This window comes from Protopterus annectens, chromosome 2.part2, assembly GCF_019279795.1.
Source record: "Protopterus annectens isolate FY-2018-M chromosome 2.part2, PAN1.0, whole genome shotgun sequence".
Classification (NCBI taxonomy): domain Eukaryota; kingdom Metazoa; phylum Chordata; order Ceratodontiformes; family Protopteridae; genus Protopterus; species Protopterus annectens.
In genome coordinates this window covers 696,385,823-696,399,869 of record NC_056730.1, presented here as the reverse complement: position 1 = coordinate 696,399,869, position 14,047 = coordinate 696,385,823, and the positions used below count along the sequence as shown (strand labels likewise).

Below are 14,047 nucleotides of genomic sequence, written 5' to 3'. Positions count from 1 at the left end.
AATACAGCCTCTCAGATGGCGTTTTTGACCCCGGACAAGCAAAGAAATCTTACCCTTTACTTCCAACAATTGTCTCTCCTGTCCAGGCTCACTGCAAGGACAGTCCTTCAAGCCTTGGGGTTCATGGCATCTTGTATTCTGGTGCTTCCCAATGCCAAACTGCATATGAGGAAGCTACAATGGTATCTCAAAAGTGTATGGACTCAACACTGCCACGATTTGGACACTGTCCTTCAGATAATACCTTGCATTCAAAAGGAATTTTTGTGGTGGGCTCAGGAATGTCACCAAAACAAGGGACTCTCTGTGACCCGACCAGAGGCGAGTCAGATCCTAACGACAGATGCCTCAGACAAGGCTTGGGGAGCACACCTCAATGGAAAATGGGTTCAAGACACGTGGCCTGCCAGACTTCAACATTTGCATATCAACATGAAGGAGATGTTAGCAGTCCAATTTGCATTGATGGCTTTCAAAGGTCTGCTTCACCCAGGACAAGTGTTGATTCAAACAGACAACACAACTGTCATGTGGTACATCAACAAGCAAGGGGGAACCCATTTGTACCCTCTTTGCAGGCAAGCTATGATTTTGTGGGAGACTGCTCTCAGTTTGCACCTCACTCTTCAGGCAAGGTTTCTGCCAGGAGCACAGAACTCCTTAGCGGATGTTTTGAGCAGACAGATGGTGGATCCCCACGAGTGGAAATTGGATCCTCATGTATTTCGACAGTTGACAGTGCTTTGGGGGACTCCAGACATAGATCTGTTCGCTTCTTCTCTAAATTTCCAGCTGCCAAAGTTTTGCACAAAGCTGTTTCATCCAAAAGCTTGGAAAGTGGATGCTCTATCATTCAGTTGGAACAATCTTCACGTCTATGCTTTTCCTCCTCTGCCTCTCCTTCCCAAGGTGCTCTTGAAGGTCAGACAGGACAAGCCCTCCATGATTCTAATAGCTCCAGATTGGCCACGTCAGCACTGGTACCCTCTGCTGAGGAGTTTAGTACGGGAGCCTCCTTGGCCTTTGCCATCAATTCCACACCTTTTGTCCCAGGCAGGCAATCATTTCCTCAATGTCAGGATACAGTCCCTGCATCTGACAGCCTGGCATATTCTGTTCTAGACCCTGGAGGGTCGCAGCTTCCTCAACAAGTTTTGAATGTTATTTTGGAGGCCAGATGGCCTAGTACAAGGAAAGTTTATGCTGATTAATGGAGGAGATTTTTTCTTTGGAGCAAAGCAAAGAGCTTTGATGTTTCAGTACCTAATTTGAGTGTTTCTCTTCAGTATCTTACAGAATTACTAGACAAAGGTTTGTCTTTCTCCTCTATAAAAGTTCATGCTGCAGCCATTTCTGCTCACTATGACTGTGACCCACCATTATTTTCTCACCCTTTGTTTAAGCAATTTCTTAGAGGGGCGAAGAACATAAGACTCCCACGTAGAGCTCCTACTCCTTCCTGGGATCTCAATTTTGTGTTGGAAAAACTCACTTTACCTCCTTTTGAACCTGCAGCTACATCTGAATTGAAGTTTTTGTCTTGGAAGACTGCTTTTTTGTTGGCCATTACGTCTGCTAGAAGGGTATCTGAATTACAGGCTCTAATGGCAGTTGAGCCCTTCCTGATTTTTCATAAGGATAGGGTATCCCTGCGTACTAACCCTACTTTTATGCCTAAAGTTGTTTCAAATGTGGCCTTGAACCAATCTATTCATTTGCCTACATTTTATGCTGATCCCCAAAATAAAGGGGAAAAAATTTTGCACTCTTTGGATATTCACAGGCAGTTGCGTTATTATTTGAGCAGAACTAAAGGGTTCAGACAGTCTCAACATTTGTTTGTTTCTTTTGCTTTGGGATCTCCGGGGAAACCTGTTTCTAAACGAACTATTTCTAAGTGGATTGGCCATTGTATTGCTTTTTGTTATTCTCATCATGGTAATGAGATTCCGGCTGGAATTAGACCTCATTCCACTAGGGCTACTGCCACTTCTACTGCTTTTTTAAGGGGTGTAGCTACTAAAGATATTTTGGAGGCAGCTACTTGGAGTTCAGTGCACACTTTTTCTAAACATTACCATCTCCCTCTTTATTCCAAATCTAGGGCTGGGTTTGCCACTGCAGTTTTACAGGGCATGTTAGCAGCTCCCAATGCTTTATAATTTTGCCAACCTCCCTTTACCTTTGCTTTGGGATTCTACCCACAGGTTATGACTGCAGCAATGTGAGATGAAGAACATAGTACAGTTTTGTACCTACCATAAATGTAGATGTTCGAAGATCCACATTGCTGCAGTCCAATTTACCCTCCCTCCTTCCCCACTGTAGTTTGGGGTGGTTGTGTGTTTTGGGTTATAAATATTGTTTGTGCATGGGTGGTTGGATGTTTCTCTGTTTTTTGGCTATGGCATTTCTTTTTAGGGCCTTCTGACATCTGGGGCAAGAAAGACTGGGGATATGACATCGGTCATGCGCTTTAGTACCACGGCGTACTGACGTCAGATCTGAGCGACCATGACCGACGCCAGCCTAACACTTTGGTATTCGGGCCGACCGAGGACAATGGACTACCCACAGGTTATGACTGCAGCAATGTGGATCTTCGAACATCTACATTTATGGTAGGTACAAAACTGTACTTTTCTGTCTTGGAAAACTGCATTCCTTCTGGCAATAACTTCAGCAAGAAGAGTATCTGAGTTACAAGCATTAATGGCAGTACAGCCATTTCTTATCTTCCATCAGGACAGAGTTACACTAAGAACTAATCCTACTTTTATGCCAAAGGTGGTATCTAGGGTATCCTTGAACCAAGCTATTCACTTGCCTACGTTCTTCCCAAATCCACAGAATAGAGGGGAAAAACTTCTGCACACCCTGGATATACACAGACAACTACGCTACTACTTGGACAGAACTAAAAGTAGCAGAAAAACTGACCAACTATTTGTAGCATATGCTGCTGGGGTGCAAGGAAAAGCAATTTCCAAACAGACAATTTCAAAATGGATAGGAAATTGCATTCGATTTTGTTACTCCTTTCATGGAAAGTCAGTTCCTGCAAACATCAGGCCTCATTCCACAAGGGCCACGGCCACCACTACAGCCTTCCTACGAGGGGTGGCTACCAAGGACATTTTAGAAGCTGCTACTTGGAGCTCCGTGCATACATTTACCAAACATTACAATCTACCTTTATACTCCAGATCCAGAGCAGGCTTTGCTACTGCAGTCCTGCAGGGATCTTAACTACACCATCTTTTTCTTAGTACCTCCTCCCCCAGATTAGCTATGGTATTCTACCCATATGTTATGACTGCAGATGCATCCTTGAAGGACATAGTACAGTTTTGTACCTACCATAAATGTAGATGTCCGATAGGTATGCATCTGCAGTCAGGTTTACCCTCCCTCCTACCCCTCTGTGGTATTCCTAGGGTGTTTACCCCTCTTTCAGCTCCCTGGGGGAATCTATTATGGTGTATTTGTTTGTATATACATATCTGTGTGTGTGTGTGTGTGTATATATGTGTATGTATGTATATATGTGTGTGTGTGTATATATATATATATATATATATATATATATATATATATATATATATATATATATATATATATATATATATATATATATATAATTTTGCAAATGTTTGGAATTCTATTGCATTTATCCAAATTTAGCCTTCCTAGAGGGCACCTGGCATCTGGGGCAAGAAAGACTGAGGAAAATGGCGTTGGCTGATGCTTTTATACCCCAGACGCTCTGACGTCGGGGAAGGTGCGACATCAGCCGAGGCCAGACCCAGACTTTGGAATCCGGCCGACCGAAGGGCTGCCTGAGGCAGGACAACCCATATGTTATGACTGCAGATGCATACCTATCGGACATCTACATTTATGGTAGGTACAAAACTGTACTTTGTAAATTTTGTCGAGTTCATTTTGGAAGAGACATTCATAATTGTACAGACTTGTCCACGAACCATCAGGGTTCCAGGACACTTTACCTGTAGAACTAGGTGGGTGGTTTATATTGGTAATTGTAGTGGATGTACAATGTTCTATATAGGTATGACTACCTGATTATTCTTTGAAAGGATTAGAGAACATCAGTACAGTATGAAAAAGAAAGATGGCAACAATGCCTTGTATAAGCATTCGATTGAATGTGTGGTTTATAAAAAAAAAAAATCTTTTTTCCATAATGGAACAAGCCACTTTAGATTTAAGAGGTGGGGATTACAAAAACTATTTAGAACAAAGGGAAACTCACTGGCAAGTTGAGTTGGAGGCAGACAAAAAGCCAGGGTTAAATGAAGTAATCTAAGTGTTTTTTTTTTTTTTTTTAAATAGGAGATTGTGTTTAAACAAAAAATGGTTGTATTCTCTCATTTTTTACAAGATGGTTGAATTAATTAGGTAATTATGCTTGTTAGGTCAAGTTGAAAGTTGTTTAATAGTTCTGAGGCAGTATGAGGATGAAAGCGTTTAAATAAAAGTTTATATGCTAGCTACGGCTTCACTATTATTATTAAAAGTCTTGAACCATTGGGCCAGTATTTCTTGCAGTTTTTTCAGCAGTCTGATAATACTGGTTGCAGTTTTTTTTCATAAATTTTTGCTACTTGTATGTGACCTTGGCAGTAAATAATTTGGAAAAGGTATTTTTAGTTCCTAACCAGAAACAATATTAAAAAAATAAAAGTTTAATCAGAGCTGTTAGCCACATATCCAATATTTCAACAGAAGTTCTAGAAGGACAGATCGAATTATTGTAGAACATATCTTGGCAGCATTTCTTTTACTCATTCATTTATCCGTTTTTTCACTAATTGTCTTTTCTGTTCAGTTGAGTAAAATGGTGAAAACACAGTTTCAATATATGGAGCTTTTTATGCAAACTGTTCATTTCTGGTGTTCTGCCGTAATAGTGAGTGATATGCACATTCCAGAACACTACAGCCTTTAAACCAACGCAACTTTAAATTTAATGGATACAGTAAGAGATTTATTGGAATATTAGGGGGTGAGAATTAATATTGATATATGTACCCTGGATTTATTAACACCTATACTAAGTATACACTGTTTTAAGTGTGCGGACAACACAAGCATAACTCTCACACATTCTTCCTCCTAATTTTAGATCTGAAGTAGTTTACTTCATTTGATTTTCAATCTGTGGGTTAAGGATCCGTATTGGGTCTGAGCCGGCAACTTTTGCTAGCATCAGTTCTGAGCTCCAGACTCCTCCCCTTACCCATAACACACCTCCACAGCCTTCCATTCCCAGATCTCGTTTGCCGCGATTTGCTTCATGTCATGTCTTCTGAGCTCCAGCTAGCAGTGAGTTATTAAACTTTCTGTGAGTAGAAAAAAATTTCTTTTTTTGTCAGGTTAGGTTAGTATCAGTACCACTTCTCCTCCCTATCACTTTGGCATCGTGTGTTAGTGTTTTTGGGTAGTTAGAGTAGTTTGTCCTGTGGTGCCCCTCCCCCTGTCAATGTTTCCTATAGACCTAGGTGGTGAGAGGGTGTGTGTGTGATCTTTTAGAAAGCATTTGCCTGTCTTTTTTTTCATGGCTTTCTTTCTATCTTTAGCATGGCTGAAAAGCTTGTTTTCAAGTGCTGCAGAGAGTGTGGCCATAAGCTCTCCCCAGTGGATGGCCACACTCTTTGTTTTGTGCTTGGGTGTGACCCACCTTAGTGTGGATCGTAGCATTTGTGTGGGTTTCAACCCCTGCGCCCTAAAGGATAGAAAGGCCAGGTTGGCCCTCCAAGGTCTTCCTCCATCCGACTCTTTCCTCGTCTTCAGCTTCAGTCACAGCAGCTGCTATGGTTGCCTCTCCCTCCTGTCTTCCTCTGGCTTCTCCTCCCTCCCAGGCTGGGACTCAAACTCCTATACCTAAGCCTATGGTAGCTGAGCAGAAGAGAGGTAGAGAAAGGGAGAGAAAGTCAAAGACGAGGAAAAAGAGGAAGAGGTTCCTGGACCTCACTTCACCCAGAAAAACCCCGCAGACCTGTGACTCCCCTCAGCTCTGATCTCAGAGGTTCTTCCCGGAACTGGAGGAGCCACGTCCAATCTCTCTGGCCTCTCTACCCTGACCTGCCAGGTCAGAGTCTGTGGCCTCATCATGGTCAACCCGCTCCTTGTCTGATATGGAACTGGATAAGATGATGAAGCACTTTATCTGTACACAGATTTATTTATTTATTTTACATTTGTTGATTGGGCTAGTCCAACTGGATATATGTCCATTTTCAGTAGAGGCCTGGGGAGAAAAGCTCCACAAAACACACTATCAATTATACTTTGTGACATTTACAAATGCAGGTACATTTACAGATATTTTGCCATTCATTACATTCCGTTGCATTTCTGTAAACAGAATCATGGTACATTTCAGCTGTGGTTAGCCATTCAAAGATCTCTCTAATATTCAAAGATATCTATAATAACTTTTTTAAATATAGGAGCTCACTTTCTTTGCAGTTAACAGAAAAGTAACTAGCTTATATAGGTATGGTGATTAGTACCCTGAGAAAATTGAGGTAGTTAGGGTTAGAACAAGGGCACAACCACTGTGATTTTAAGGTATGGTTTCAATTCGCTTTTAAAAAGTGTTGTTGAGGAAAGGAAGGTTACGTCTCCGGGGAGGGAGTTCCAGGTTTTGCCCACAGTATTAGCGAACAATGAGTCACCAGCTGAATTGGTAGTTTTACCTTTTTGTACAAGTAGTTTATTTGATGAGTGTAGTGTCTTGAGGTTGTTATAGGGGGTAATTAGGTTTGTAAGTATTGGTGTGTTAATAGGTTGGTACAGGATCTTGTGGGCAACTGTTAACTGGTTAAATAGTAGTAGATTTGGCAACTCTAGTCATCCTAGCTGCTTAAGATTATCACAATGATGGGTTCTGAAGGCAGACCCAATTGCAAATCTGGCAATATTTGTAGGAGATTGCAAGCTTGTTCAGGTTGTTTTTACATAGTTTAGTATATATAGGCGAGGCATAGAGAAGGGTAGAGATTAAGTGTGTACGGGCAATGGTGGTCCTGGCTAGTGGAGTCAAAAAGGGTTTAATCCTGTATAGGGATCCTAATTTTTTGTTGACTGTTTTCATAGTACCGTTAGTATGGGAATCAGAGGTAAGGTTGTTGTCAATTAGTACCCCAAGAAGTTTAGTAGTAGAATCAGGAGATATAATAATACCAAACGAAAACAGTCCTTGAACCAAATAAGGAATCTGATGCAAAAACCAGAGAATACAAGATAAAGAAAAATAATCTGGTTCCACACAGCAGTACTACAATAAAGGACATATTGATTTTCACTGCTGTGTGGAACCAGATTATTTTTCTATCAGATATCCTAATACCATTGCTTGATGTCACAGTAAAGTTAAGTGGGGAGGCCCTACAGGTGGGAGTGAATAATAGCAATTTTGTTTTTTGGGGGTTCAGGATGAGACATTGGTGTAGAAGCCATTTCTTGACTGTATTAAACACGTTTTGGGTTAGAGACTGTAGGTCAGATGGCGAAGTGGCAGAGCATATTAACGTGGAGTCATCCGCGCATTGGATAAAAGTAGCTTGAGGTATTAACAGAATGTAGGTCATTTATAAAAATAGAAACTAGGAGAAGGCCTAATATGGAGCCTTGAGGGACACCAAGGGCAATTGGGAGGTGGGAGGATAAGTTGTTCTCCCATAGGACAGCCTGCTGTCTGTTAAGTAGGATTGGAACCATTGGATAGCCAGTGTGTCTAGAGACTCGTATGTAAGTGGTGGTTAACCATATCGAACCATCAATGAAGAGGGCTGAGGATAGAGTGTTGTTGTTTAATACAGTCAGAGAAAGATAAGGGAGCCGAGGTGGTGCTATGAGGGGGGAGCTCGCTTCCTTTCTTTCAACCCATTTCTCCTTCTCTGAGCCAACCTTCGGCTTCGGAGTACTCTAATCTGAGGTTGGCGCCAATGGTACCAGTTTCCTCGACGCCGACAGCTGCCTGGAGCATTTCTGATCAAAGCCAGAGCTTGGTGTCGGATCCAAGGGAGTGGAACCTTTTCCATTGGCTCTGACTTTGTCGGGCCAGTTTCCCTTGCTTGGAGCTCCATCCACCTCAGGCCTGGCTCCGATTCTCACGTGGGACCCAGGGAGACAGACCTCCTTATTAGTTTCCCAGGAGGTTCGCTCTCCTTTGGCGGTTGATGTGGTAGAAAGGGTCCTCACCATCAGAATAAGACCCCTAACTGCCCCCTTGGACTCCTCCCAGACCCCCCTTGGCTCTGTCTACGGTCCCCATTGTCTTACCAAAGGGACAGCCTGTGCTGGAAGAGCCCCAGACTGTTCCCCTGAGGAACAAATGGCTTACGAGTGCCCCCCAGAGAGCCCCACCGGAGATGTGCCTCGCAAGCATATGTGCAAGAGGAGGCACTTGGACTCCCCTGAGTCCCTCACCGAGGACACTGATTTAGATGATGGAGAGGGTTCCCCAAGATCACCTTCCGAGGATGTCTCCTTTGGAGACATCATGGAGATCCTGCGCCAGCGGGGAGGTTGGTCTGCCCCAAACCCTCTTCTGTGTTCTTGGAGGCTTTCGGCACTGGCCTGTCATACTTCGTGGGTGTCCCCTCCCATGGATCCTTTGGTGGATTTGGTCACCTCGCAGGCATGGAGGGAACCGGACACCATGGAGCCTATCCCAGAGCAACCCGATAAAATCTTAAGCCCCCCCCATTGATAGACCATCCTGGAATAAGGGCTCCCCCTTGGACGCCATGGTAGTAGCAGCCGTCACTAAGAAGGAACTTGCCCAGGAGAGTTCCTCTCTCTACCCTCCTGACTGAGAGTTACCAATGATGGACTGCCTAGGGAAGCGGGTGTATGCTTCAGCTACCTTTTCGATCAGGATGCTGAATTATTTGGCCAATGTCACTAGACTCCAATGCGACCTAGTAAAGGAGCTGGAGGAGTCTCCACCCAAGTCTATGTTGCAGGAGGACAAGGCTTCGTTCTCAGTGAGGATGGTCACTCTAAAAGCAGTATCTAATATATCCATGCGACTCCTCTCCCCTGCTATGGAAGGAGCGGCTAGGGTGGCTGGGTCCGGCATGTCCATGAGGGGTAACGCCTGGCTCACGTTATGTCAATTTTTCCGAACCCTTCAAGGTGTCATTTGCCAGTGCCCCTTATGCTGGTTCTACACTCTTCGGTAAGACCGTCAAGGAGACATTAGTCCAGAGTGAGAAGGATGAGAAGACACAGTCTGCCATCGGGATCCGCTTCTCTGACACTCAAAGATCCTTTTCTCGGAACGAGAGAGAGGGCAAAAGAAGATGTGGTTCCAGAAGTCTCAGTATTCCCGGGACACTCTGGGCTCTTCTTCCCCCAGAGGCAGAGAGGGACAGAATGGACTCTGACCCAGAGGCAGAGGGGGTCCGTGGAACTTCAGGTCTCAAAAACCTTTTTTGGACAGACCCGGGCAGCAACCCTGAGGGGTTGCTAGACTGCTGTACTCTGGAGGCAGTCTGGGGACGATTGTCCTTGCACCCAGTGGCATGGGAGTCCATAACAACAGACTGCTGGGTGCTTCAAATCATATACAGAGGATACTCTGTCCCCTTTGTGGGGTTCCCCATATTTCCCAAAGACCTCCCGGACGTACCACCCATGCAAAGGGAGGCAGCAGCATAGGAAATTTCCAAGCTGCTAATAAAACGAGCCATCAAAACCATCCCCCCAGATCAGTCCAGATCGGCTTATACTCTAGGTTCTTTTTGGTGCCAAAGAAAACGGGGGACTTAAGGCCCATTCTGGACTTCTCTACCCTGAACCTGTCAGTTGCCAACGAGAAGTTCCAGATGGTCATGCTACAGTCCATCATGCCATACCTGCAAGAGAGTGACTGGATGTGCTCGTTAGATCTCCAGGTTGCTTACTATCGCATAAAAATGCACAGAAGCTCCAGGAGGTTTCTCCACTTCCGGCTAGGAGTCCATCATTACCAGTTTCAAGCACTACCCTTTGGTCTCACCACAGCCCCCAGGGTGTTTACCAAAGTGATGGCAGTTGTAGCGGCTCACCTGAGGCTTCAGGGGATTCAGGTCTATCCGTACCTGGACGATTGGCTCCTCACTGCTCCCACCAGGCGTCTACTTTCCTAAACCAGGAATTATTTCCTGACACTTGCCCTGCGTTTGGGGATCACAATCAACACTCCAAATTCTCCTAGAGCCTGTACAGGTGATAGACTACATTGGTGCCAGGATAGATACTCTTCAGTGCAAAATATTTCTGACCTTGGAGAGAGTTCAAAGCCTGAGGATGCATGTCTCCTTGATCATCTACCATTCTCATCTTCCAACAGTGGAATCGGTGTTGAGGGCCCTAGGCTCTATTGCAGTGACCATTACTCTTCTCCCATGTGCTCGGTTATACATGTGGATTCTTCAGTGGACTCTAGCGGTTCAGTGGCCCCTGTTGGAACTGCCATTGACTTATCCTATTCAAATCAGTCGAGTGTGTCGGTCGTCCCTCATATGGTGGATGAGCTCTCTGGACATTTTGGAGGGATGACCTTTTCTTCCAGCCCCGGCCCAAACCACAGTGACCACGGATGCCTCCCAACTCAGGTGGGGGTGCTTTGTTCGGGCAGGACAGTCCAAGGCCTGTGGCTCCCCATAGAGACCAGCTTGCATATCAGTGCCCTAGAGATAAGGGTGGTTCTTCTAGTGTTGCAGGCCCTTCATGCTTTTCTTCCTCTGGGGACGATTGCTATTCAATCAGACAACGTCAGTAGTCTGGTATATCAACAAACAGGGAGGGACCAGATCTTACACCCTTTGTCGTGAGGCCATGAGAGTGTGGGAATGGGCGATCTCCACCGGTCACTTTTTCATCACAATGCACATTCCGGGACGGTCCAAAATTCTAGCGGACAGGCTAAGTCGGACCATTCTGATGTCTTGGTCTCTGAATCTGTCAGTAGCAGAACAGATCTTCAGCGAGTGGGGTCAACCTTGCTGCGATCTCTTCGCATCTCCTTCCAACGTGAAGTGCAGCAAGCTATTTGCCCTGAACTCCCTGCCAGGGGAGTCCCCCAGAGATACTGTAGTTCATGCTTGGCCTCCCAGTCTCCTGTATGCTTACCCGCCCAGTACCTCTCATTCTGAGGTTTCTGCAGAAAGCTGGTAGACTGGGGAGCAAAGTGATCATCTTTGCCCCATTCTGGCATCACCAGGTATGGTTTCCCTTCCTTTGGTCTCACCTTCTGGCTCCACCTTGCATCCTAGATCGCATTAAGAATTTAATTTCACACCCTTCAGAGGTGCCTCATCTGAGTCTGGACAGCCGGAAGCTCACGGCTTGGATGCTTCAGTTCCTGTAATTGCTAGGATTCCCGGACTGTCCTCCTCAGTTAGATCTATTTTGGTAGCTGCTCCTAAATCTTCAACTAGAAAGGTTTATCGCAGCAAGTGGAAACGTTTTTCTTTTTGGGCCTCTCAGAGGAGTTTAGACCCTTTCACGGCCCCTATTTCTGCTATTCTTGATTTTCTAGCTGATATTTTCTAGCATGGCGCTAGTTCTTCTGCTGTTCAGTTGGCTGCCATTTCTCATTTTCATGTAGGTGAGAATTCTGCTTCATTAGCATCTTCCTTATCAAAGGCACCTTTTTGTTACACCGCCCTGGTCAAAGATCTGGTTCCCCCGTGGGACCTTACTATGATGCTTCAAGCTTTGGTCACTCCGCCTTTCGAGCCTGCCACAACTGTTTTATTTTGGAAAACAGGTTTTCTGGTGGCTATTACCTCTGCAAGAAGGGTTTCAGAGTTACAGGCCTTGTCCATCAAAAGTCCTTACATGATTTTTCATAAAGACAGAGTTTCCCTTCAAAAGAATCCATCCTTTCTTCCTAAGGTGGTATCACCAGTCAATATCAATCAGACTATTAATTTGCCACCAGTCAATATCAATCAGACTTATTAATTTGCCACCAGTCAATATCAGTCAGACTATTAATTTGCCACCAGTCAGTATCAATCAGACTATTAATTTGTCTGTGTTTTTTTCCTAATTTTATGAACAAGATGGAATACAAACTCCATGTTGGATGTTCATAGACAGTCACAATTCTGTTTACACAGGATAAAAAATTTCTGTAAATCTGATAAATTGTTATTTTTCCCCAAAAAGGGTTTATAGAAAGAAACAATCTCAAAGGTCACTATAGCTAGATGGATTTCTTCATGCATCCTGCAGGTCTATAAGGACAGAGGCATGTCTCCTCCAGGTCAGGTAAAAGCTCATTCCACTATGTCCATGACTACATCTGTGGCCTTTTGGTCTAGAGTGTCTTTGGATGATATTTGTTCTGCACCTACCTGGTCCTCCTCTCATACATTTATTTCTCATTACAAATTGGATTTGACTTCCAGAATGAGAGCATCCGTTGGTTCTGCGCTGCTCCAGAATATCCTTCCATGAGGGACTCCCAGGAGTTTTAGTAGCTGGGGACTCTGTCCCACTGGTTGAAGATCAAATTAAGTAAACTACTTCAGATAAAGAAGTTATGTACTCACCATAACATTCCATCTGAGTAGTTGTACTTCATTTCAACCGTCCCTCCCTCCTTCCCCCGGACCTTGGCGCATGATCAGCCTACGGGCTGCAGCCACTAGTATATTTATCAGGTCGCGTTCTCAGTGTAAGTTCAGCAAACTCGATCTGGGGATGGAAGGCTGTGGAGGTGTAGTATGGGTAAGGGGAGGAGTCTGGAGCTTGGAGCTGATGCTAGCAAAAGTTGCCGGGTCGGAACCGATACGGATCCGTAACCCACAGGTTGAAGACAAATGAAGTAAACCTACTCAGATGGAATGTTATGGTGAGTACATAACTTCTTTTTTTTCTACTGATGTTCTTGCAGCTTTAAATATTGAGGAGGTTTCATAAAGGTTACTACAAAGTGTAGACTACACTTAGTGTAAACTTTCTGAGTGACTAAAAGGCACAAGCAGTGTGTAGGGATGTTATTGAGTACAGATTATGTACACTTGATGTAGGCATTCATGAATCTGGCCCATAATTTATTATTTATAGGATGGTGGTGATATGAAAATGAAGCTGAATCTGGAAAGAAACTTTGTGACAAAGAAGTTTGGGCATCTTTGTCACTGTTTGGGAATATTGCTTAGCATGATAAAATAACATGGATAGTTTGTTTTTGACAACCTTGTATCATTTGTAATTGTTTTTAATTTTGTTTTTCTTAATGGCATTTGTAATCTGATTATTTTAGGGATCATTTTGTTTTATATATGTTTATATGTGTGTGTGATATATAAATATATATCTAGGTTCATAAATTAGTACTAGGCTAACGGCTGTAGTGGGCCATTTTAAGCCTGAACAGTTACCGTGTGTGAAAATCAAACACCTTAACTGTTATGTCAACCTCCCACCAAAGGTGTGAATTGAGCCTTGTACTATGTGTCTGTGAGGAAAACACGTTAACCATTATGCTAACTCCCAACTCTCTTTCATATGTGTAGATGGTGCAGAAATAAAGGGCAACAACATGACTAATGAAAATTAAGCCTTTTTATTTTGTACAGTTACAAAATTCCTTTTGGATGGGTGGTGCCTATTGTACTCGTGCACTGAAGTCCTAACAGTGCAATATTAACATATTTTTCACTTTCCTTCTAGCAGATCAACAACATCAGAGAAATGTGGCAGCAGCAGCAGCAGCTACAAGACCACGGTCTCAGGCTGAGGAGAGAGGGGAGGGCATGCCGAGGAGGAGAAGGAACTTGGGGAGCCGAATGATGGCACAAAGGCGGGCTCAGCAGGCAGAAGAACATTCTGCAGGTATGGTTATATCTAATTTGTATATAATAACATGGGGGGAAAGCAGATTCTTCTACATTTGTAAATAATTCTGGACCCCACAGTATCCATACATATTCTCAGTGCCTAGACAATTTCTGTTATTGTTCTGTGTCTTAACATGTGAGCTAGTTCATATTGTGGTAAAATATTTGAATGT

At 43.9% G+C, this 14,047-nt stretch overlaps 1 protein-coding gene across 1 annotated transcript in view; it reads left to right on the top strand.

Annotated features, from left to right (window-relative positions):
- DDRGK1 (DDRGK domain containing 1) overlaps positions 1-14,047 on the top strand; it is a 924,827-nt gene that overhangs the window by 39,047 nt on the left and 871,733 nt on the right. Inside the window, exon 2 of the mRNA XM_044064090.1 lies at positions 13,708-13,869. Within this exon, the coding sequence (XP_043920025.1) occupies positions 13,708-13,869 (162 nt within the window). The remainder of the gene's footprint in view (positions 1-13,707; positions 13,870-14,047) is intronic.